The sequence below is a fragment of the Mytilus californianus genome, unplaced genomic scaffold, assembly GCF_021869535.1.
Source record: "Mytilus californianus isolate M0D057914Y unplaced genomic scaffold, xbMytCali1.0.p SCAF_11, whole genome shotgun sequence".
Taxonomy (NCBI): Eukaryota; Metazoa; Mollusca; class Bivalvia; order Mytilida; family Mytilidae; genus Mytilus; species Mytilus californianus.
Genome location: NW_026262593.1, coordinates 962,553 through 990,002, shown reverse-complemented (window position 1 = coordinate 990,002; position 27,450 = coordinate 962,553). Strand labels below are relative to the sequence as shown.

Below are 27,450 nucleotides of genomic sequence, written 5' to 3'. Positions count from 1 at the left end.
CAGTGACTTTGAAGTTTTTATTACTGTCAAAACATAATTTACCGGACTTAATTTGTTAAGATTTTACTTCCGATATAAAAAAAAAAGATTGCAGTTTTTAACATTTGTGTTTTTTTTCATTGTATTGTATGATGATTTATATATATGTATGTGTATGAAATGTTTTTGATTAATAAAATATAAGCCCATGCCCTTTCAATGACCTGTCTGCTGCCTTTAATAAACTGAAAAGAGATCAAATTAATCAACATAACAAAGTAAGTAAATAATGTTTTAATGAACACACCAATAATTATGTTCTCTAAATATATTCACTTTAATGATTCTAACACTGATAATCTTTAACTGCAAACTTTGAATAAAATCTAAAAAATCATTCTTTGAAAATTATTTTAAATTTGAAACAAATTTCTTCACTAGTTCCAATGTAATAAGGTTCTGTCCTGGCAGATGTGTTTTACTTAGAGAAATGATTAAAAAATAAATTTATAGATTTTTTGAAGGATTTGGTCCTAATAATATCAAAAAAGTATGCCAGTGTAAACACAGTGCAACAGCTTACTGGGCGACCACTGAGCTACAAAAAATCCCGAAATTACCAAAACAGAAAGATATGCATTATAGCATCAAACCACCGATGCAAATACCGAGATATGCAGGCAATAAGCAAAATATAGACTATCATACTGCTCACCATCAACATCTGTGGCCAAATACTGCAGCATACTCTGCAACGCCAAATAAACAAGAAATTAGTGGCAATAGAAATACTATACCAACTTCAGCACAACAGCCTTTTTTAGCACAACAAACCCTCAACCTAAACCGTATGTAACAGAAGAAACAGGCGTCGAAAAACCAGAGAGTTTCCAACTACACCTTGTCTCATTCAACTGTTAAAACATAAAAACGTGTGGATCAAAAATACATAAACTTTTACAAAGTAATGATATAATTCTCATTCAGGAGCATTGGTTGTTCCAAACACAGCTACATCTACTCGGTGAACTTAATGAACATATAAACTACATAGGCAAGGGGCTGATATGAATGATCCGCTGTTACCAATATGTATGCCTCGAGGATACATTGAAGTAGCCATCCTACGGAAGAAAAATATTGATCACATGATAAAACCAATAGACCTAGGGTCAGAAAGAATACAGTGTATAAAAAACAAGGAAAACTCCCACTCCAACATACTCTTTACATCAGTATACCTACCAACAAAAGGGAGTAAAAACCATCTTTAGAATCGTAATTGATCAATATTATGACCTCTACCAAAAATACAATGAAACATATAGAATTATTATAGGAGCTACAAACGAGGATCTGAATCAACAAACAGGCACAAAACGCAATCTATACCTGCGAGACTTTATAAATGAATGCTGTTTAAAATATGACAACAAGGCAAACAACTTTTGTTAACTCACTAGGACAAGGATCCTCAGAAATTGATTACCGGTACTTTTAACATAAACTTGCGGATCAAGACTTTCAAACAAAACAAGTCCTGAACAAATTGATAGAAAATACATCGGATCACCAGCCTTTCCGAATGTGTCCACACTTTTAATTTTGAGCCAAACCAAAATTAAAAGTGTGGACACCAGAAATCCAATAACATTAAAAACAGCAAGGAAAAATATAAAATATGGAAATATCATGGGAAACCCAACAACAAAAATAATAAACTGCTTATTGAGAAAGGGCAATATAAAAAGGACTTCAGACGTGCAGTACGAATTAAGCTAGATAAACTGAAAAACAAGGAGAAGGAAACATGGACAAAAGATGCGATTGATTGATTGGTGTTTAACGCCACTTTCATCACTGTTGTGCTATTTCGTGGCGGTCAGTTTTTATTGGTGCGTATTGCTGTGTGTTTGTTTATTCTACATTGGCTAGAGGTATAGTGGGAGGGTTGAGATCTCGCAAAACATGTTTAATCCCGCCGCATTTTTGCGCCTGTCCCAAGTCAGGAACCTCTGGCCTTTGTTAGCCTTGTATGTTTTTCTTAATTTTGGTTCATTTATATGTTTCGGAGTTTATTGTGACGTCCTTTTTCGCTGAACTAGTACACATTTTTGTTTAGGGGCCAGCTGAAGCCCGCCTCTGGGTGCGGGATTTTCTCGCTGTGTTGAAGACCCATTGGTGGCCTTTGGCTGTTTTCTGCTCTTTGTTAGGGTTGTTGTCTCTTTGACACATTCCCCGTTTCCATTCTCAATTTTATCTTTCCAAATGGATTAAGGCTGTGAGGTCGTTAATACAAATCAGAATTAAGAAACTGAATGGGTCTATGGATACCCATGCTACATCAATCTTTAAAGACCCAAATGTTGCAAAACACTTGTCCTACCTCCATGACAAATATGTTGTTGTCCCTGCAGATAAAGCCCCAAACAACATCGTTTTTGTGTGTAAATCACATTACATTAACTGCTTGATAAAATTAATGAATTAGGTATTGACAATTCACTTGGAAACTCAACATATACCTTCACGACAATTACTAAAGAGGAAATCCTGGATAATCATAGGTCTGTTCTATGTTCCTTTGGAATTTCAACCAAAGATAAAGAACTGGATCTTCCATCACTGTATTGGATACCTAAACTACATAAGTGTCCTTACAAACAACGTTATATTGCTGGGTCTTCCAAGTGCTCCACGAAACTTCTTTCTAAATTATTAACATCAATTTTATCAGCAATCAAAGCCGGGCTTCAATGTTATTGTGAAACTACCTATTCTAGAGGTGGCGTGAATCAGATGTGGATACTAAAAAAATCTAAAGATCTTTTAGAGTACAAACAATCTAAGACTCTTTCATCTTGAAATAGTATTAAAACATTTGACTTTTCTACACTTTACAAAAGTATTCCCAATTCCAAACTTAAAGACAAATTGAAAGAGTTGGTCCTGCTTTGTTTCATAAAAAAGAATGGCCAACGTAGATACAAGTATCTTGTCTTAGGGAGGGATAAATCCTATTTTGTAAAAATTTACTCTGATTCAAACAAAAAAACTCTCTGAAACTAACATTATCAAGATGGTTGATTTCTTGATTGACAACATATTTGTTATGTTTGGAGGACGTATTTTTCAACAAAAAATCGGCATTCCCATGGGAACCAACTGTGCCCATCTTCTTGCCGACTTGTTCCTTTATTCATATGAGGCTGACTTTATACAGGAACTTCTTAGGAAGAAAGAAAAGAAGTAAGCAGTATCCCTTAACTTTACTTTTCACAAAAGAATTCAAAATTTGGTGACTATGTTGACCGCATCTATCCCATCGAACTTGAGAAAAAGGATACAACATACACAGTTAAGTCTGCCTCATATCTTGACTTACATCTAGAAATTGTCATTGAGGATCGCTTGAAAACAAAACTTTACGACAAGAGATGATTTCAGCTTCCCAATTGTGAACTTTTCATTTCTATGTAGCAACATTCCAACAGCGCCTGCATACGGAGTATATATCTCCCAGTTGATACGATATTCCAGGGCTTGTATTTACTATCATGATTTCCTTAATAGAGGATTGATGCTCACAAGGAAGCTATTAAACCAGGAGTTCCAAGTGGTGAAGTTGAAATCATCCCATCGTAAATTTTACGGACGCCATCACGATTTGATTGATCGTTATGGAATATCCGTATCACAGATAGCGGATATGTTCCAAATGTCGTAACTACAATCCCGTCCACTTTTCCCCGAATTTGACCTACCGAATTAGACGTATTATCGGGTTTGTACTAACATGAGCAACACGACGATTACCACATGTGGAGCAGGATCTCCTTACCTATCCGGAGCACCTGAGATCACCCCCAGTTTTTGGTTGGGTTCGTGTTGCTCAGTCTTTAGTTTTCTATGTTGTGTTTTTTGTGCTATTGTGTCTGTTGGTCTTTTTCTTTTTTAGCCGTTGTCAATTTATTTTCGACTTTTTTTTAGTTTGAAGTCCCTTTGGTATCTCTCGCCTTTCTTTTGAGAGCGATAATATCATCAATGGATTTAAAGAACATTTAAGCAGTCTGGCAACATTCAATCAGAAAACACGTATAGACAATCGGCAGACTACCATGGTATAACAATAGAGCATATCATCTACGCAGGATCTGATACAGAGAAACTTCTCGTTCCCCTGGTACAATGCATATTCAAACATGGGAGCGTATCAGAAACACTGAAGATGGACCTTTTAACACCAGTATTAAAAAAAAGGGAACAAGGCAGCAAAGTATCAAACTACAGAGGGATCACTGTGTTGCCAGTCATAGGGAAGATTATAGAAACTATCATCAAAGAACGTACAATTGACGGTGTCCTAGAAACACAAAATAAAAAACAAAAAGACTTTACAGTAGGGTCAGCCTTACCAGAAGAAGAAAAGTACACACATTCAAAAGACTACAACACAACTCTCTACCTTGTACTCCTTATGCAATGCTGCATTTGACACAGTAATACATTGCCACGTGCATCATAGGGTATTCTTGGCCGACATTGATGATGGAAATTGGTGACTGATTAATGATTAAAGACCTGCAAGAAAACGCCAAAGATTAGTCATATGGGAAGGAAATTTCTCTAAACCAAGGAGTCAGACAAATCAACTTCTTAAGATGTACGAAACAACTGGAGCTGGCTATAAAATAGGAAACAATAGTGTTAATAGTACAGCATGTGCAGACGACATCACACTAATCAGTCAAGACCCTGATCAAGCACAAATACTCATTAATATGGCTTATGACTACGCATATATGAAAGGCTACAATCTACAACCAACAAAAAGTGTAGTCCTTAACAATTCCCACAAAAAGTGTAAATAGGAACCTAACAACCAGACCTTTAAAATGGGACCCAACGATATGCAATTGAGAAAACCACACATCTAGGAATCATTATAACTACAATAAAGATACAGAGGTAAGTTAAGATACTGGGTGACTGTTGGACTTCAAAAGAATAATAATCAGAAGGCAATCAAGGTACACCTCCATCAGATGACAAGTTGGAAAAAAACATATATAATAGAAAAGAAATGATTTGGTGTTTTAGCATACAAAGCACCTGGTCTTCCAAAGTATAATATACTAGTAAATGAGGAAACCTTAGTTACATTTCCTTTAGATTCTAATGGTAGGAATAGTTCAAAGATATCACAAATAACATCTTTCTCATGAAATAGTTATTATCAGCAACTGAACAAAACCATATGCAGGTTAATAAAGATAAAAGATTTTAATCTAATAAATTTGTCACTTTAATTTTATATTAAGTATACAATTAAGACTTCAGCATAAGTGTATTAAATCTCATATCAACAAGAATGTGTCCATAGTACACGGATGCCCCACTCGCACTATCATTTTCTATGTTCAGTGGACCGTGAAATTGGGGTCAAAACTCTAATTTGGCATTAAAATTAGAAAGATCATATCATAGGGAACATGTGTAATAAGTTTCAAGTTGATTGGATTTCAACTTCATCAAAAACTACATTGACCAAAAACTTTAACCTTAAGTGACCAAAAACTTTAACCTGAAGCGGGACAAATGGAGGAACGGACGCACAGACCGAAAAACATAATACCCCTAACTTGGGCATAAAAATACAAAAGAATAAAACTGGTGTAATATATAATAAATCAAGATGGTATAATAAAACTTATGGTAATCACAAATTGCACAAACCCCTTCATTTCTGATTCCCAAGCAATTATGAAATCAAAATTACTTGAGAATACATAATGGAGGTTGTGTTAAACATTTATTATCAAAGTCTTTTTTCATGTATTCCTTTATATCTCAAACTTCATTCTCATTCAAAATTGACTAACAGGTTTGACAAAATTTTTGATGTTTTCCATAACTTTGGAACTATTGGCTTTAGGGACATGAACCTTTTTTTATTTTATTTTATTTTTTTAAATGTTTTCAAAAAGTTGCTATTTAATAAATATTCCTTTATTTTAACATGTTTTTACTCATATCCTGACATTCTTGTAGTGATCAAATTTATGTATAAAATCCCTGTACATTTGTACTCTTATTTACCAATATTTAAGCCCATTGTTGAAAAAGTATAACCAAATCACATTCAAAGGAAACTAAAATGAAATAACTAGCAATTTCAATAGTACTAGGTATTTTTGCTTCTTAAACAATTTCTTATTCACAAGTTCTTATACAGTAATATAACAGCACCACCAAACCTCTCACTTACACTTTAACAAGACTAACACAATCATTCTGTACAAGATATTTTTTTACATTAATGAAAATTTCCCTTTGGTATCTTCCACCTCTGTTTTTTAACAAATGATTATGGTACTTCATAACTTTAAAAATGTGAATTCCTTAAATAATAAAAAGATATATATACAATATACAATCTACGTCTTAAAAGTGTACAACACTAAAATAAAAAAATAAAGAATATTAAATAATATATTCAAGAATCGAAATATTTTGGATAAAAACAAATATCCTTCATCATTATCAGCCACCTGATATAAAATGGCCATTAATCATCAAGCTATTTTACATCAGGCTGGTCATACTGATGAAGGATATCTGTTGTCCAAAATATTTACTGATTTTTGTATCAAGTGGGACTTTAAACTGATGAAGGATATTATTAATTCAGAAATATTTACTGAATTTCGTATCAAATGGGAATTTTACATCAGGCTGCTCATACTGATGAAGGATATATGTTATCCGAAATATTTATTGATTTTCTTATCAAATGAGAATTTTACATCAAACTGCTCATACTGATGAAGGATATTTGTTATCCAAAATATTTACTGATTTTTATATAATATGGGAGTTTTAAAACAGGGTGCTAATATTGATGAAGGATATTTGTTTTCCGAAATATATTTATTGATTTTTGTATCAAATGAGAATTTTACATCAGGTTGCTCATACTGATGAAGGATAAATAATTATTCATAATCCAAAATATTTAGTAGGGTAGGAGGGGTCCTGATCCCTAAATCCCGGGCTTAAAAACATGGAATCCAGAGGTCCCGAATTTAAAAAAATTTAAATCCCGACATCCCGAAATTTGAAAAAAGAATTCCCGGATCCCGAAAGGATCAATCCCGAAATCCCGAGCTTAAAAACACCCGATCCCGAAGTCCCGATAAAGGTCCTACCCCCCTCAAACATGTACTGGTAAATAAAGCACCGGTATATCAAAAGTGAAAATAATAATTTTCACTTCCATTTAAGGAATGACTGTAATATTTTTTCTGTCTATGAAGAAATAACATCAAAAATGTGGTACACACTGAATAACCCCTGTAGAGGGTTATTTAAAAGTGTGCACCACATTTTTTATGTTATTTCGAATAGACAGAAAAAATATTACAGTCATTCCTTATAATTTAATTCTAAATTCTATTTTCAAGGAGTAAATCATGAAAAAACGTTGATGACGTCACGGTCACCAGACAAAATTATGTCTATGAGCTGATAGACAAAAAACTTTCAGCCAATCAGAAGATGTGTTACATCCAAAATTAATTTGTTATAATTTAACAGGAGTAGGAAAAAGATATATACAAAAGTCAACAATTTATAATACAAAATTTAAAATAATGAAAACAGCAAATAATGCCTTTAAAAACATAAATTTAAAAACAACATTTGGTTATCACATTTTTTATTTTATTTTACAAACATAAATTCAAAATTTGTTGTTAATAGTAATTTATAAATTAACTTCAATAAAAGTATGTGATTAATATTTGCAGATATAAATGTACAAAAATGAAATATTTTATAGATAATTCTGTTTATCAAAGAAACAACATCACAAAGTAATAAAAACAATTCCTAAAACATTAAGAAGGCAAATGAATTTCAGTATTCCCTAATATAATGTTATATAATGTACTGGTAATTTTTATTAAGCCAAGCTGTTCCAAACAGCTATTCTATTAAAACAATTTTTTTTTATCAAACATTAATTCCTCCCACAAGAGCAAACAAGCTAAAATGATTGCCTGCTTTAGCTATCATAGTTATCGCATAATCCTAACATTACCATGGATCCATGAACCCTGACCGGCAGACAATTACACTGGTTGGGCTCCCTTACAGAAATGAAAAGTTTGCTGCAATATTGCAACAATATAGCGGCAATATTGCAGCAAACAAATTTGTTTGCAAGAAGTGTTTGCAAGAAAGTTGCAGGTTGTCGCAGCTACCTGCAACATTCTCGCAATGTTACTGCAACAAAATTTGTTTGCAAGAAAATTGCAGCAAGTTTGCTGCAATGTTGCAAGAAAGAATTTGTTTGCTAGAAAGTTACAGGAACCTTTTCTTTTATTATTTAAGGAATGACTTTTTGCAACAACTTTGCAAGAAAAGTTTCTTTAATAATGTCAGACAATCAGATAGTTTGCACCAATATTTCAAGCATTTTAAAATATTACATATGATTATTTGTTTTAAGATTTAAGGTTCAAATAATACACAACATATTGTTTCTTTGAACATTTGGTTATGGATACTTCTAACTATCTTAATTTGTTGTCGTCATACTTTATTTTACTCAGAAATATCTGGATATTTGAATAATTTATTTTAAATAAATCTTCAAATAACAATGCTTATATTTTTAGAATTCCTAAACTGTACATCACATTTATATGATATTTTGTAAGGAAAGAATTTTAAGAATACTTTGGTATTTATTTCAACAAGTTTAATCTAAATAATTGAGTCATAATAATTTTTGTTCTACATGTATTATTATGCCTTTTTGTCACTTTTTTGTGACATTTTTCTATGAACAATATTTTTAATTCTAATATTTTCCATCAAATGAATTTAGCCTCACCTGCAGGTTGCATTTTGTTTAATTTCTAGTATCATTATTTTAAAACTATGTATACACAAATTATCTTTCTCATCTCAATTAGTAATATGAGCTGGTGATAGAAATGTAATGTGCCATCTGGTTTCAATTTATCTCTGTGTAGTGGTAAAGACAGGAAGTACCATAAATCAATGTACACAGAGTTTGAGGCCAAATTAAGGGTAGAGCATTTCTTCTTTGTATATATTTCCATTATAACTTATAACATCAAAGATAAAAAAAAATATATATATATAATTATTTTTTTATTATAATATATAACAAATATTCAAGATTTAGGCAATTGATATTTATAATTAGGGGCAAATTTCAAAGGGATCACACTGTCACAATACCCTAAGCAACCTTGATCAACATATTCAAAATTTGAACTGGACATGAACATGCATACAACAAACAAAGATGTCTTCTATCATGAACAAAGTAATATGAATTTTACAATGGATTTAGATCCAAAAGTTCCAATTAATTCTATTGACACTGGATAGTGCATATGATAGCCTTCAGTTGACATGACTCTTGGATTTAGGAAGATTGGTGTTTACACATAATTTGGATAACATCTTTTGGTAAGTACAATGGAGTTGAATGTCCACCATTTTGAATAAGTGCTTGCTCTTATTTACAGTTCAAAATAGTGATATTCAAAGAGTTTTCTAAACTTAATAGAGTTGACAAAAGTATAAGACAATAGATTTATGCAAATGAATATTATTAAAATTGTGTAAGACAGGAGATATTTTTTTAAATCTATTTAAGACTATATGTTTTAGAAAGGACATTACTTAAATTGAAACAAGAAATCTTCTAATAAAAGCAGTTTGGTATTAAATTAGAGATCTGTGATTTGACTGCCAATAAGAGGTCTTTCAACAAATGGCAACAATATTTAGCTTTTATATATACACAACTAATCACAAAAATTTTAAAGAATAGACAAGACCAATTATGTTATAGTTCAATGAAAAACAAATATTCAAAAAAGCAATAACAACCTAGTACTGGCATAAGGTTAAATGTATAGTAATATGCAATTTCTAGAAGGACTTGATAACTTTTAGACATTGACCCTTTAAATGAAACAAATGCTGGAAAAATTGGTCTGTAATCATCTCTTTATAAAGAGTTATTTTCATTTTACGTCCAGAATTTACAATATATAGTAGTAACTTATATCTTTATATCCTTATAATGTTTAGTTATTCTTTTAATGTATGCTAAATTCTTCAACTTTTATTTTGCAGTATTTGAAATCAGAAAATTCAACTTTAAGGACAGTGAGTACAGAGAAACAGAACTAAAGGATACACAGATATGTAACACAACAACCTATAGAGGACAGAGAAAATTTAGTTTTATTATTAAATCATACTTTTTTAAATGCTTAGTTTTTAATTCCTAATTTTTCAACTGAAATTGTTGAAAGATTTGCTGCAATATTGCTGCAATATTGCAAGAAATTAATTTTCCTGCAATATTGCTGCAACATTGCAGCTAATGAATTTGCCGCAATATTGCTGCAACAATCATAGCTACTGATTTTCCTGCAAACATTTGCTGCAATATTGCCGCAAATTGTTGCGGCAATATTGCAGCAACTGTTTGCAAGAAAACTAATTTGCATACGAAAAATGAATATTTGCAGCAATATTGCCGCAAATATTTGCAGCAACATTGCCGCAAATATTTGCAAGAAGCCTTATTTTTCCATGAGGGCTTACAATCATTGCATACATAAGATATAATTGATCACTGATCGATAAAAATGAGGTCAAAGTGAGGTGAACCCTGTCTGATAGATATGTATACCTTACAATCATTCCATACACCAAACATAGTTGCCCTATATAATTGCCTACAATATCTCAGCATGGAAGTATTATATTGACAGGAACTCCAACATAAAACTAGCACATTTCCAAAAGTTCTCAGAATGCCAAGTACGTGATAACTTCTTTGTAGGGTATCTGGGATACCACCTTCGCCTGTTACGTTACAGGAAGCTGCTCTTATCACATGATTTGATATCAAATGTTTCATCTACCTACCAATTTAAGGTGGATCGTCGGTATATATTTCTTCAGACAGAATTTTCTTATATTTTGCCTAAATGAAGGTTTTACTTTGCATTTTTCAAAAATATAATAAAAACTATGGGTCACCGTGCAATTTTCAAACCACAAGTTGTGCAAAATTGCCCAAATTTGCACAGATTGTTCATGAAAAAACACATTTTTGTGAATAAAAAGAAATCTATGATATAGAATTTTAAAATAAAATAAGAGAAGATAGGTTTTATAATATGCCTTAAAAAAAATATAAAGAAAAATGGTGTCACCGAACTTGTTTTCTTTCTACAAGTAAAAAATGATAATTTCACTATCATTCCAGTTTAATTTTTTACTATAAGAGTTTGAAAAATGTATTCTAAGAAACACATTAATTTGGTATTTGTTTAAACATTTTGAATAATACAATAAATCACTTATTTTTCTTGAATTACACATAAAATGCAAATCTGTCTCAAAATTTGCAGATTTAGGCAAAGAACTAGACCATTGTACAATCCAAGATGGCAGTGTACAGTGAATCTACATTAAATAAACATGTAAACTCCCATGGTTATTTGTAGATCACTATATATATATACATGAATGACAACACCTGTTTTCTTTCAATTAACGAAGTCTAAAGCCAAAAAGATCTGAAAAATCTGTCAATATTTAACAGAATAACGCATGAAAACTAATTGCAAATCGAAGGAATATAAGATTGTTTTTATTTTTGTTTAATATGTTTTAATCCTTGAAACTTTTAAATCAGTAAATCTCCAATAATAAAATTACATGTACCAAATAAAGAATTTTTGCATAAAATAACGTTTAGCATGGAGGATGGCGAAGGATAACTCAAAATTTAATTCAAATGTTATCAATTTTTCATCTATAGTGTTACAAAAATATTTATGTTTTTCACTATCTTCACATTGTAGAAAAATGTAAACGTATAAATGTAAAAAATATCAAAATGATAAAACAAATTCAAAGCAACTTCAAACTATGAATGGTTTAACTTTAAATTTAGGTAAAATATTTCTAAATTGATTTAAACAATGGTCATGATGACTGGGCCACAGCACTGTTATATCTTTTTGGTTATTTTGATTGTATCATGTTCACCAGGGTTTGAAGAAAGGGGTGATATAATTAACTGAAATGGTAGAAATAGCGCCCAGTGAAACAAGACAAAGAAAAATTGCCAAAATACAATATTTTTTCGATCAAAGCCCTCTACCGCATCATACCATACCCTGATCTCGCTAGAGAAATCACATTCAATTTGAATTAAAAAATTTGTGTAAATGCTTATTGTAATCTAAGCTGAAAACATCTTACAAATTATGTTGCGGAATCGCTTCATTCTAAAAATGTCAACGCTTTTACAACCCTATAAAATTACTAAAAGAAGCATTCAATAGTTATAATTACATTTTTTTGCTAGGATCATGAAAACACGATTTCTATCAAATTTTTCTTTTATTCACCTGTGCACTTTATTGTCAAAGCTTGTGTCATCATGAATGTTACATTTTATTTTGAAATGAAGGTTAATTTCAGAATGACGCGAGATTGCTGTTAACCAATCAAAATAACGTATGATACTGAAACATACATGTAATGTAATTATTTGAACATATATGGGAATTGTGGGATTGTACAAACATTCATTGATGATGTAACTCTTGGTTTTTGTCAAATGGTATAAATGTTCCATTTGCTATATATAAGAAGTTTTCTGTTTGGTGATATTACAAAATCATTTAGGGGGATGTTGTTAATTTTATTCATCTGCAAATAAAACAATATATTTTTAACTGCAAATATTTGGAAAAAGCTTTAACATTGCAGGCAGTGCTTAATAGAATAAAGTCTCTTATTTATACAGCATTGTAAAAATAATTGCTGTTAAAAATGAGAGTAGATATTTTTAACAAGAATTGGAATGTTTTTGCTATACTTTTCAGTTTTTGTTTATCTATGATCCAGACAAAAGATTCCATTCTGTGTTTATTTTGTAGATGTATCCTTTTTTCTACATAGTTACACCAATTTAATTTTGAATCCATATTGAATAATAGAAAAATGGGTTTGAACCGACCTCCAAACGATCCATGATTCTGTAATGAGGAGTACCCAAATTGCATCCATGCTTAAATTCACATCCTCAAAAATCGAATGACAGATGTTTTGTTTTATTTCTTCAAATATTTTAGAACAATTTGACATTAGTCCATGCTTAGTATTCAATTCTTAAGAAATGGATACTTGTAACATATTTTATTTGCTCATTTTTAAAAGATGACTTTTTGTGGACGTCGCTTGGTGACGTTTCAGTAGATTTAACTTTTTCCAGTGGATACTTTATCTGTTGATATATACTGTGAACGTTTTGTGTATATTAAAATATATTTACTTATTTGAAAGACGTGTATAATGTCAAATCATAAAAATACAAAAATGCAAAAATGGATATAGTTACGATACTGTTGTCAGGTCATTAAAGATTGCATATTTTGGCTTTAATATTGATTCACTTATAGGGTCTTTGCATCGGAATTTAACATATTTATTCTAAAACCAGTTGTTGGCATGACACGGGTTATGTTCTTCTAATATATTTTATGATGGTATAATACTAAACCCCTAACAGGAGGGATTGTGCCTGATATTCATATGATGAAGACATAATTTTTCAATCAGTTTAATTGAGGTCTGGAGCTGGCATGTCAGTAACTGCTAGTAGTCTGTTGTTATTTATGTATTATTGTCATTTTGTTTATTTTCTTTTGTTTCTTATTCTGACATCGGACTCGGACTTCTCTTAAACTGAGTTTTACTGTGCTTACTGTTGTACGTTTGTTTTTTCTACATTGGCTAGAGGTATAGGGGGAGGGTTGAGATCTTAAAAAACATTTTTTAACCCCACCGCATTTTTGCGCCTGTCCCAAGTCAGGAGCCTCTGGCCTTTGTTAGTCTTGTATCATTTTTAATTTTAGTTTCTTGTGTATAATTTGGAGTTTAGTATGACGTCCATTATCACTGAACTAGTATACATATTTGTTTAGGGGCCAGCTGAAGGACGCCTCCGGGTGTGGGAGTTTCTCGCTGCATTGAAAAACCCATTGGTGGCCTTCGGCAGTTGTCTGCTATATGGGCGGGTTGTTGTCTCTTTGACACATTCCCCATTTCCACTGCAATTTTTCCTGAATAGGTGCAATTTTGGTACTGTGACGTTATGTGTACATAATTTAGTAGAGATAAAATTGTCATATGATAAATTGGTTCTTTTATGGGAAAATGCTATAAAATTAATCTGTGCAAAGACAAAATTAAAACAAACAAAACAACTCTTCTATAAAAAAATAATAATTCCTTTTGATTGTTTAAAAATCTACAGACACACTCAAAACACATATCTTTAAAAATATCACTTAACTACACAAACTATATTTTTGATAACCTGTGCATTTGCTATGTTAGAAAATTATATTTGATGATCTTAATGGTAAGCTTCTTAATTGATATTTCTGACATGTTATATAATTTTTTGAGTATGCAATATTGTATGTATATTACTAACAAATACTAACAGCTGTACAAATAGGTTATCAAGTAAGGGATAAGGTACCGGTACATGATGTTTTTCAACTAACAAATGCACAGATTTCAATAAAATATGAAAAATTAAAAAAAAAAAAAATGTGTGCTGCAAACTTCTTATCATTATCATATCAGGACCTAGCTCTTACAGCTGACTATAAAGTATGAGTTTTTCTCATTGTTGAAGTCTGTACAGTAACCAAAGACATCTGTATACAAAATAATAAAAATGCAAGTCGTCTACCTTATGAAATATAAAGCTTGATTGAAGAGCTAAGCCCCCATGCCCCCATCACTGTATTTGCACTAGATAATATATCTAAAATTTTGCAATGAATGACATTTGTTGCAGGCAAGAGAAAAAACCAGAAACAAACTATTCCAGATTGGATTTTGCAGCTTAAAATGGTAGATTTTAAAACGTGAACACAAAGCTGCCATAATAATCTTACATGACAATACTCTAAAATTTTGATACAAGTGGTTTTACATCAAGTGCCATTTTAACCGTAATGTGCTTGTAGGATTTGGAATCTGATTGTGGCTATCTGCCATTCTATTGTTCACCTGAAAAAGAATTAAAAAAGTAAGGTAATCCAACAGGTGATACTAACTTGTGCCCTTTAAATACTACAAACTAGAAACTTTTATCCCATACAACCTTACAATTTGCCCTTCTTGGATAAAAAGATTTATAAAATCTCCCAATTTACTTTGAAAATAAATTCATTCTTACATTCATGTTAGAAGATCCCTTCTTTCTTCTTACAATCGACCAATGCATAAAGAGCCTGTATAAAGTAAGGAGCCTGTAGTTGCTGTCTTTTTCATTTGTTTTCTGTTTTGTGTTTTATACATAAATCAGGCCATTGTTTGATTTATTCAACATATTATCATATCAGGACCTTTTATAGCTGACTATAAAGTATGAATTTTATCTCAATGTTGAAGTCTGTACAGTAGCATTTAGTTGTTTACATCTGCATCATATGGACTCTGGTGGATAGTTTTCTCATTGGCACTCATACCACATCTTCTTATTCTTATCAAGAGCGTGAAATATATCTCATGATATCTTAAAAAGTTTGTGTAAAAAGTTCTAGAACTGATTTAAGAAGCATTTACCTCTGTCAACATGTCTAACACATGTACCAAATGTGCCATCTCTCTAAAAACTTCCACAAGACATTTTACAAATGGACTGCCATTCTTATCATCTCGAAAAGAGACATATCCTGCCAAATAAACATACAATCAAAACAGATTGAATAAATTGCTTCGCTGAGCGCAGCTAGATATGAGCACAGAGGTCCAATCATGAACAGTTGGGGCAAAAATGGACACAATATTACGCTTGATACGGGTCTGAATTTGGATTGTAATTAAATATTTGACACATAACAGGTTTCTGACACAGAATAACTGTAGTCAAAGAACTTAGAATTGGTTATATGATTTGAATTTATATTCAATTTTTGCTTTTGTGCAATACACTATGCTGTTACGAATTGACCCCCCCCTCCAAAAAAAAGAAAAAATTCCCCCCATTTATTTTGCTTTCGTGCAATACATTATGCTGTTGCGTATTGACACACCCCCCCCCCAAAGAAAAAAGTTTTTTTACACCCCCCCTCCTTTTTTTTGCAAAAAGAAATATTTGAGGAAATTTTCTTTTTAATTTCTGAAATCTGAAATGAGAAAAAATTGCAACCAACCCCCTCCACAATTTCTTCCCCCCCCCCCCCCCCCTTAACCCACCTTTTTCCAAAAAAAAAATATCTTTTTCCCTCAAGATATGGTCATTATCTGAATTCAAATTTCCAATGGAGTTTGCAACCATAATTACCCATTTAAATATTAAATACATCAAAGTCTTAAAACAGAAAATGACATACATAATCATGGCTTAAATTAATATACCTTAATCAGCATTTTTAATAGTAACTTCTAAAAATAAATTGACAGCTAATCACCTCAAGACAATACATTCCTTTATACATAATTTAAAAGCAGTGTAAGGGAGGTAATCCAAAAGGTTGTGTTTGGATTACCTTCCTTACACTGCTTTTAAATTGTCTTAAGTAATAGTCCATTAACCAGAAAAACCCTTGTTTTTCCCCCTTTTTTGCCCCTCATTCCTAAACGGTTTGAGCCATAACCCCCCAAAGCCAATCTTAACCATCCCTTTGTGGTATGGAAACTTGTGGTATAATTTCAGAGAGATCCATACACTGTTCCACAAGTTATTGTCTGGAAACTAGAAAAATGCTAATTTGGGCCCCTTTTTGGCCCCTAATTCCTAAACTGTTAGGACCATAACCCCGGAAATCAATCCCAACCTTTCTTTTGTGGTTATAAACCTTGTGTTTAAATTTATTAGAAATTATAGATTTCTATTTACTTATACTTAAGTTATTGTCCAGAAACCAAATGTCTTCGGACAATGCTGACAATGACGACGTGATACCAATATACCACCACCAAATATTTTGCGGTCGTATAAAAATATCTCAAATTGTCTATAAGTTACCCAACATACATTGCTTTCTCTGATTCAAACTCGATTAATCCCTTTCCTGACCTGTTGATTAATTTTATTTAATCAAAGTGTGGTTCATTTGATCTCAGTTCTTCGATTATGACGTAAAATTTTCTTGCTTTCCTCTGAAATTCCTATTGTGACTTCATGAAACTAGAGGCTCTCAAGAGCCTGTGTCGCTCACCTCACTCTACTTTGGTTTTTGAAATCATGTAAAAATAGATAAAAATCGTAACAGATACCCAAATAATGATTGAGGCCAAATTTGGTTTACTATTGGCCCTGTAATTTAATAAAAAAATCCTGGTGACCATCTTTAACAGTAAATCAGCAACAAAGTAGCAACACTTCATCGGCACCTTATAAGGAACATTTATGCCATGTTTGGTTTCTTTCCATTCAGTGGTTCTCTAAAAGAAATCATCTGTATGTATTTCCCTTAGGGTCCTATGTTAAACTAAGTCTCCCGCTGGCGGCCATCTTGGATGATGGATCGGCTTTAAAGTAACAACATGTGGTCAGCACCTCATAAGGAACATTCATGCCATGTTTGGTTTCATTCCATTCAGTGGTTCTCTAAAAGAAGACATTTGTATGTATTTCCCATAGGGTCCTTTATCAAACTAAGTCTCCCTCTGGCGGCCATCTTGGATGATGGATCATCTTCAAAGTAACAACACTTGGTCAGCACCTCAAAAGGAACATTCATGCCATGTTTGGTTCCATTTCATTCATTGGTTCTCTAAAAGAAGACATTTGTATGTATTTCCCATAGGGTCCTATGTTAAACTAAGTCCCCAGCTGGCGGCCATCTTGGATGATGGATCGGCTTCAAAGTAACAACACTTGGTCAGCACCTCAAAAGGAACATTCATGCCATGTTTGGTTCCATTTCATTCATTGGTTCTCTAAAAGAAGACATTTGTATGTATTTCCCGTAGGGTCCTATGTTAAACTAAGTCCCCAGCTGGCGGCCATCTTGGATGATGGATCGGCTTCAAAGTAACAACACTTGGTCAGCACCTCAAAAGGAACATTCACGCTGTTTGGTACCAATCCATTCATTGGTTCTCTAGAAGAAGTTCAAAATGTAAAAAGTTAACGACGACAACGGACAACGACAACGAAGACGATGACGGACAGGGGACGCCAAGTGATGAGAATAGCTCACTTGGCCCTCGGGCAAGGTGAGCTAAAAAGGTGACCATGTCTGATGACGTCACATAGAAATAACACATCTTTTTGTAGGTCATTCGAAAAGAAGGATGAAGATTGTCTGCAAATCATCTAAGCTGAATCATTAGAGAAACAGATTCCACCACCACATCTTGTGCAATACGATATCTATCCAAACTTGAGAGTAAAATTTTCTTTACTTAAAACGCTCAGCGAGCCTTACGTTTTAAATTTGAAAATTTAATTGTCTCCAGTAGATAAATATCGTATCAAACTCGATGCAGTGGTAGAATCTATACTTATGTGATTAACTTTGGTTGTTTTCAATTTTTTCCACATTCCCATTTTTCATTGAAATTTTAATTGAAAAACAAGTAGAACTGGTATACAGGAAGTTGAAGATGAATCTGAAACCACATTAATAGGTTATATTAAGCATGTTTACATGAAGCATGATAACAAACTTCAGGAAGCTCTGATTTGTAGTTATTGAGACAAATGGTATACACAATCAAAAGTAGAATTTATAAAAGTATTACCAATAAAATACAAATTGGCTTTAATCGATTGTTTGAATGCAGAATTAATGTATTTTAGTAAGATCAAATACTTCAAAAGGAACTTTAACAACTAAAAGAGATCTTGCTGCATAATTATTTATTGAAGACCATTTTACTAGATAGAAGAGATTATGTGGCAGAATCCTATAGAGAGTGTACTAATGTCAATATTTTACATTAATGTCACACTGATGACAATATAAAACCAGTAGCTGAAAATGATTTCCTAAAAATCTATATATATATACCTGGAAATGTTGAGTATGCTATTAACAAATCACAGTTTGCTGGCTGTTTACTTAACCCTCGACCATCAGTATGAACTGTATCATGAACATCAACAGGTTGAGTTTTCCCAAATATTTTGTCTCTACCATCTGAAAAAGAAATAATACAACAAAAGATGACAATAAGCTGACCTATTAATAGAATTGTATATTCAACTTAAAATAAATCTAATGAAACCAGATTTCATTTGAGAATGAGTAAGAGCATAAAACAAATATAACAGGCATTTGATCAACTGGAATCAATGATACTGCACGAACAGTAAAGAAGACCAATACCTGGTCTAAAGACCTGCGTCGCTGCATGCAACTGGCTATAAAGACATGTAAACTCAAAAGTAACTGATCATTCCCTTTCTTAGAAGCCAAAAAAATTTTGAAAAAAATTTCCTTGTACATGCAGTGAGTGTTGTAAAATTCCAAACTATAGGCAAACAGGAAGTGGCTTCAGTGCTGATGTAAAAATGGCTTACAAGCTACAACTCAACATTATCAAGCGCCAGAAATAGAAGTTAAGAAAAGTTTGACGGAAGTTTTCTTTCAAAGGTCTTTCCTGAGACTCAGGGTCTTTCAGATAGACAAAAAGAATTGTGTGTATAATGTCAATTATTACTCCTTCATTGCAGTGATGGTGGACAAGAACAATTTGATAAAGCACTGTTACATATTTGTTAGTTACATTACTGCAGATTTTTAGACAGATAAGCAATTTTGTAGTGGGTAAAAAAGACAACTGAATAGAGTTTTGTCAGTGGGTCAATATATTTGCATAATAACTTCTTTTAAATTGCAATTTAATATTTATATATTTTGAAACAGAAGAAATCACCTAAAAAAATCATCTTTGTAGTTTTTCAGTAAACCTAGCTTGGACAAATAGATTAAGAGACTTGAAGTTGAAACTTTAAAGTCCTTTTTTTAATCTTGATTATGACATAATGGAAAGAAAGAGGAATGTTCAAAGGATTTTTATTGAATTTCATTTCATGTTTACCAAAAACAGGTTTTTCAAGATGAAAAAAATTAAGATATTTATCTTATTGATGTGAAAATGAGGGTAAGCATTTCATTGCAAAAATACTTTTCCTGTTTTAGACTCTACAAATACCTTCACTGATAAATGTAACCTAAATTATAGATTAATAAATACAAATAATTGTTGCAGAGATTTTGCCAAAAAAAAAAGACTCCACTTGGATGTGTTGCTCATACAGATGCTCATTTTGGTCTTTTCTTTAACTAAATAATACATTGTATTAATCCTTAATTAAACAATGACTCTTACCACCTTTCAGACAAAATTTACAAATAGTTTATTTAATGCAGTGTAAATCCTTAAAAGTTATATATAGATAAAGGATTAAATCTATCAGCTATTTATAATTTTATTAAACAAATATTAATGTAAACCATGGAAGTATTATATTGACAGGAACTCCAACAAAAAATTAGCACATTCGCATCCCACTGATTTCTTTAGGAAAATAAAAGGTTCCGACTCAGTTTGTCAAGTACGTGATAACTCCTATGCGGGGTATCTGCGATGCCGCCTTCGCCTGTATAGTTTACAGAAACTGATCTTATAACGTGATCTGTTATCGAAGGTCTTATCTACCTACCAATGTAAATAAACACGGAAACCCGTGGCTATTTGCGAATCGCTACATGAATAACGACACCTGTTTCCGTTCAATAATTAAAGACTACAGCTGAAACAATCTAAAAAATCAGTCCACATTTAACAGAATGACAAAAGAAAATTAATTTTATTCGGAAAGAAGTTAAGATTATTTTTAGTTTTGTTAAATATGCTTTTATCACTGGAACTAGGAAATCAGGAAATATCTGATTATGAAAATTACATGACTCTGAAGTAGAGTGTTTGCAGAAATTAATGTGATGCGCGTGAAGTGTGCCGTATGGTGCAGGATAACTCAAATTTTCAGTTAAAGATTGTAAACTTTTATCAAGTGTAACACAAATATTTATGGGTTTCTCCATCGTAAAATATCGTAAAATGTAATTTAACATATTAATAGAAAATGTTTTAAACACTAAGAGAGGTGGATAATTACACGCACGTGATGGCCTCTTCATATAACATGTATCAGGTTATAACACCGATTACATGTACACCTTTTGAATAAATTCAAAAGTTTAAAACAACCTTCAACCTAGTCCGAGATTGCTCTACCGTCTGACAGATTTGTTTTGGGAAATAATGGCTTAACTTTAAATATTTCGATGCATTTAACGAACTATCATAATGCTGGGTCTTAAGCAGTATATTCTTAAAATTTTATCATTAGAATTAAATTTATTTGTAAAGGCTTTTAACAGCTCTGAAACATCTTGCAGCATTTGTTTAGCAATTTATAATATTTTGTTTTTGTTGAAATGCATGAAATATTTGACATTGGACTTTCAGTAAACAATTAAACAAAATATTTGTCAAAGTTAGCATTAAACCTCAATTATACATGCAGATTACAACTATTTTTTTCCTTACACAAGAAATTAATTATAATTCAATATAAAATAAGAAGATGTGGTATGATTGCCAATGAGACTTCTCTCCACCAGAGACCAAATGACATAGAAGTTTACAACTATAGGTCACCGTACAGCCTTTAACATATTTTAGCAAAATCCATATCGCATAGTCAGATTCAAACGAGAAAACTATTGACCTGATTTATGTACAAAACAAAAAACAGAAAAACAAATGTGAGTCAATATAGAAATAAATAGATATTTGCAAATGAAAATGATGTCCATGCAAACAATTGTGGTTTAACTCTTTAATTTTTTTTTGGGGGGGGGGGAATGTTTCATATGGTATCTTCTTGAAATTAATCAGTTGGTTGTCAGTAATGAAAATATTTTTTTCACATTGGTAGCACAAAAGGGGGATGGTTACATTTTTACTGCAACTAAATCAAATGAAGAATAGCAATACTTTTTTTTCAGTAAACTGATATGGAGGAACTTTGCCGTTTATGTAGTTCTACTGTTCCACATAATCATCATTTGCCATCAAAACCCTTTCATCTCCCCGGCCCACTGCCGCTACAGGGAACCAACTTTTCAATCAAATTTTTGTTGGAAATTCTTTTTTTTTTTTTTTTTTTTTCTGTTGGAAATTTCTTACAGTAAACACTTCATGAAAATGTTTGTCAAAGTTAGCAGTAAAACGCGATAATAATTGCTTTCTTTTTATTTGTTTTTAAGCAGAAAAACCCCGAAAAACTGACTTGACATGGTCGGTAAATGTTATTTCCTTGGCAATTAAGTACACATCCGCTTATTTCGGTATGTTCCGTAAATACGATCAATCTCGAGGTTCCAAAAATTTGATCGGAACCCATGCATCCATACGACATGTCGAGTTAATTAGCAGATAGTTAACGATTTTGCGGCATCGCACTATAAACGTTTGAAGTCCGCTTGTTGGAGTTCCTGTCAATATTATACTTCCATGTGTAAACCATATGTACAAATGTATCAATCACACGTGAAGATAGAGGTCACCTAATAACACTGACCAGTATAGATCAAACTATATCTGATGCTAATGAGGTTAAAAGTTGTGAATTGAGTGGTCTGCCATATTTTTGTATAAACTCAATAGTTATGTAATTTGGTCAATTATGATTAAGATTAAGGAGGAGGGGTCTATTTAGAATTCCAATTATTGTCCAACCCTTTGTGTTTAATTGTTTCTTGATAATGACAGTTGTCAATCATACTGATAATGTATCAATACACTTATTTAAATAAAAAGACAAAACTAGGCAGTAAATTGAAAAAGTAATGACTATCTTTTGGGGGGGGGGGGGGGGGGGGGGGGGGGGACAAAATACTCTTTACTAAGATGTAACAATTTTTTACAGTTCATTTGTGCATATGAACACAGACATGGAACATTGGGGAACTATACGTTCGTGTGTATTGATTTAGTAGCTTATCTGTCCATTTTCTGTTTAGGAGGCTGGTGCCTTAAGAAAGAATTTGAACAAGTTCCGATCTTTCCAAAAATGTCATATATGTTAATTGTACCATATGTTACCATATAAATTTAAATAAAGTACTGACAATATTTTGTAATATATATGTAACACTCCCAAACGTGTCCATCCCCCCAAACGTGTCCGATTCCCCCAAACGTGTCTATTCCCCCCAAACGTGTCCGTAATATTCAATGCTGCCCAAACGTGTCCGATTTCATAAACCCAAAACGTGTCCGAGAATTGTTATTCGCCAAAACGTGTCCACTGTTAAACGCCAGAACGTCTCACGTCTTTTAGCGCTAATACATGTATGCCCTCAATAACGTCAAAAACGTTTACGGCAATTCCATGATGGGGGACACAGTTGATGAAGTGGTCATTTATTAGCATTAGTTTGTTCAACGCCGGTTGTTAATGATGATCATAATTGCAAATTTAATCTGTAACATATGAATTAACTTTTGAATGAAATTGCTTATTGTCCTGTTGCAAGTATTTCATGCATATTTAGAGCGAACATACAAATAATTTTAGTACAGTTGAATTAATCGTTTACTAAGTAAATTATTTTGTACTATTAAACTCCGATATATGCCTTTTTATGTCATTCCTGTCGGCGAATATTACACGGCGGGCTTTCTATTATAGAATTGACTTCCCTTTTTTCAACAGTTCTGATACAAACTTGTTTTTCAGGCCTTTTTTTTAATTTTAGATTTCGAACATCACTAAAGACACACAAACAAGAGACATAACGTCCAGTGCCAAATATTTCATGCATTATTTGAACGACATCATGTTAACAATAAATACTGTACTTAGGTTTTATTATCATATATATTATAATATCGTTATATTCAATATTGCCCAAACGTGTCCGATAATTGTTATTCGCCAAAACGTGTCCACTATTAAACGCCAGAACGTCTCACGTCTTTTAGCGCTAATACATGTATGTTCCTAATGAAATCAATAACGTGAACGGCAATTCTATGATGGGGGAGACAGTTGATGCAGTGGTCATTTATTAGCATTAGTTTGTATAATTGCAAATTTAATCTGTAACATATGAATTAACTTTTGACTGAAATTGCTTATTGTCCAGTTGCAAGTATTTCATGCTCAATAAGATCGAACATACATATTCTAGTACAGTTGAATTAATCGTTTACTGTGTAAATTATTTTGTACTAATAAACTCCGATGATGCCTTTTATATTAATCCGAATATTGCACGGCGGGCTTTCACCAGAATTGACTTCCCTTTTTTCAACAGTTCTGATATTTTAAAAGCTTTTCAAATCATAAACTGGTTATCAGGTTTTTTAATAAATTTTAGGTTTCGAGCATCACTAAAGACACAGGAACAAGAGACATAACGTCCGGTGCCAAATATTTCATGCATTATTTGAACGACATCAGTAAATACTGTAGATAGATTCTATTATTATTCCGGGAATTTTGGATTGGGCCTAAATTTTTACGGTTACTCGGGATTAACACTAGTTGGAATTTTAATCTAAAAAAATTAAGAGCCAGTAAAGCCGACTTTTTTTTTACTTCAGTAAGAAACTACTTCAATCTCCGTTATGTAATAGAAGCCGTTTTAAATAAATGTTACGGAAATTTAAAAAAAAAATGTTGCCTTCCAAAATACAACTGATGGCACCATGAAAGAGTGAAATGCTATAGAGGTTTTAATGCGCAGAGATAGTGACATTTTCCCTACACGAGGTATCTGATTTAATATCTACAAATTAACTGAGCATGGCTGCTTACATTTACATCGAACATAGTTGAACGGACGCCCCACTTTTACCCAGGTTATATTGCGGGTTTAAAAAAGACCTTAAGTAATTTTTTTCAATTTTTTAATTAAATAGTAAAATGAGTATACGTTAATGAAAAAGCAATAACCAAATAACCTACGTATTTATAATATGAACACGAATGATAGTTCCAGTAAAAGAAAAAAAAATAAAGCTTGATATGGACACGTTTGGGGGATTGGACACGTTTGGGAGATTGGGCACGTTTGGGGGTTTATATAAATGACACGCTTTGGCGCCCTTTTACATTCAGACTTGTTTTGCAGTTCAGTGACGTCATGTGGACACGTTTGGGGGAATCGGACACGTTTGGGGGGAAGGACACGTTTCTGAGTGTTACATATATGTTAGTGTTATCAATAAAATAAAAGAAAAAATTAAAAATTGTATAAATATCTTACAGGAATGAAGACTTGAGAGCAAATGCAATGCAATTTCAGATAAAATTAATTAGATCTGAAAAATAAATCCAAGGGTCAAAACTTTAAAAAAAAAAATTTGATGGGCAAATCGCTTTTAAAAAATAGTCACTAAGAGCTTTTATAACACAATTTTTTCATATAATTAGTATTTCCAAGGGGAACAACACTTTTAAAAATATCTAATCTGCACTGATTTTTGATTTTGTCCAAGACACATTGCTCAGATATCTTTTTTTTATTGACCAATGATATGCATTTTATAAAATATACAAATCCGGCCAAAATTGTACACCTGAGAGTGCTAACACCATAAGTAAAGAAAAATGATAGCAAAAAGGAAGCACTCTTTCTAACTTACCTAGGGAATTCTGACTGGACAACCATTATAACTTCAATAAATTTCATAAATGGGTGACTATATATATTACATTTGGTGTTGGTGGCAACCCTTTGATAGTAGCTGTTAAATTTTTCTAGACTTTGGCCAATTAATTGAAAAATTAGAAAATGACTTACCACCTCTACAAGCATTAACAATAAACATCTTTGGTTTGCCTGTCATTGATGTACAATTTTTAGAGTTAAAGAGTGTTATCAGATCTATGATATTTTTGCATTCTCCATCGGTTCCTAATATGATTTCATTATTGCCATGCGACATTAAAACAACTATCAAACTGTCAACTTCTAAGAGCTGTTCATCTTTTGAAAAATATTTTAATATTTCTTCTATTTCCTGTAACCAAAGAAAAATACTGCATCACAAATATATGTCAAAACTACAAAAATAAAATTGTACAAGTAGAGATATAATAATTTGGTACTGGCATGATTGACATGATACATTTTAATGGTAAATTTTCAGTTAATAAATTATGCAATTACAGTCAAACCTGACTACTCATGGGAAAAGACAAAAGTGGTCTCTCAACACACAGATGGTCTTTGAATACAGATTCATACATTGAACCAGAAGAAACCATTCAGGTACCAAATTTTTGCACCAGTCCTATTTAGAGAATTATTCTGTAAAGGTCTATCTCCACCATTGTATCATGTATAATGAATGAGTAAAATTGCATTTTTAAATAAAAAGATTTCCACTGCTTGTTTTTTTATATTTTGTTGCCTTTATAGGGACAATTCTTCTAATTCACTTATATGGCAACGATGCATGTAGAAGTAAAATTAATTTATGAATATGTTTTTCATGTTGATGTGGTATGATTGCCAATGAGACAACTATCTAACAGAGTACAAAAGACGTTAAAGTCATGATAAACAACTTTAGGTCACCATACATCTTTCAATAATGAGAACAAGATTGCTATGCTGTTGTGAAATGTCCCACGCGCTGTGTAAAAGAGGGACGAAAGATACCACAGGGACAGTCAAACTCACAGATCGAAAACAAACTGACAACGCCATGGCCAAAAATAAAAAGAAAAACAGACAAATAATAGTACAGATGACACAACATAGAAAGCATTATTCTTGAGTTATTGTCTGAAAACTGTAAAATCCCCATTTCTTTAATGAATAAAACCCCATAACTCAGAAACGGAAAATCAAAAATTTATGAAAAACTAAAGGGAGCTCACTTCAATAGATATAAACAATATACCAAAGTTTTATGCAAAGTGTTTTTGAGTTAATGTCCGACATGTTGACAACGGACGGACAACAGTATACCATAATACATCATGTAAACGGGCGTATAAAAATGCTAAAGTCTCATATCTCCCATAAAATGATGGACTCATTATGACAGTACAATATGGTCCATTACACATGATTGCATGAACAATCCTACCAAGTATGAGAGCTTTATGCCAAAGACTCACAGAGGAGTTATGTTAGCAAGGTATCATTGTGTTAGGATAGTAAATAAAAAACAAGTCCCAGAAATCCAATAAACTAGAGGCTCCTTCAACAAAGGACACTCTCCAACATTGTTGACGAGAACAGAATTCATGACAAAAATCTCTGTTTTGTTGAAATTGTATTGCTGATCATTTAGTCTGTTTAGGGTCGCTTTTTCTTTTTTAGT

At 32.2% G+C, this 27,450-nt stretch overlaps 1 protein-coding gene across 1 annotated transcript in view; it reads right to left on the bottom strand.

Moving 5' to 3' along the window:
* Nucleotides 1-13,916: 13,916 nt before the first annotated feature.
* The window catches only part of LOC127719338 (caspase-2-like), a 40,064-nt gene continuing 26,530 nt past the window's right edge, over nucleotides 13,917-27,450 (bottom strand). Inside the window, exons 6-9 of the mRNA XM_052225406.1 lie at nucleotides 25,917-26,136; nucleotides 19,101-19,229; nucleotides 15,703-15,812; nucleotides 13,917-15,144 (exon numbers count right to left, since the gene is read on the bottom strand). Of these exons, the coding sequence (XP_052081366.1) occupies nucleotides 15,064-15,144; nucleotides 15,703-15,812; nucleotides 19,101-19,229; nucleotides 25,917-26,136 (540 nt within the window). The 3' untranslated portion in view covers nucleotides 13,917-15,063. The remainder of the gene's footprint in view (nucleotides 15,145-15,702; nucleotides 15,813-19,100; nucleotides 19,230-25,916; nucleotides 26,137-27,450) is intronic.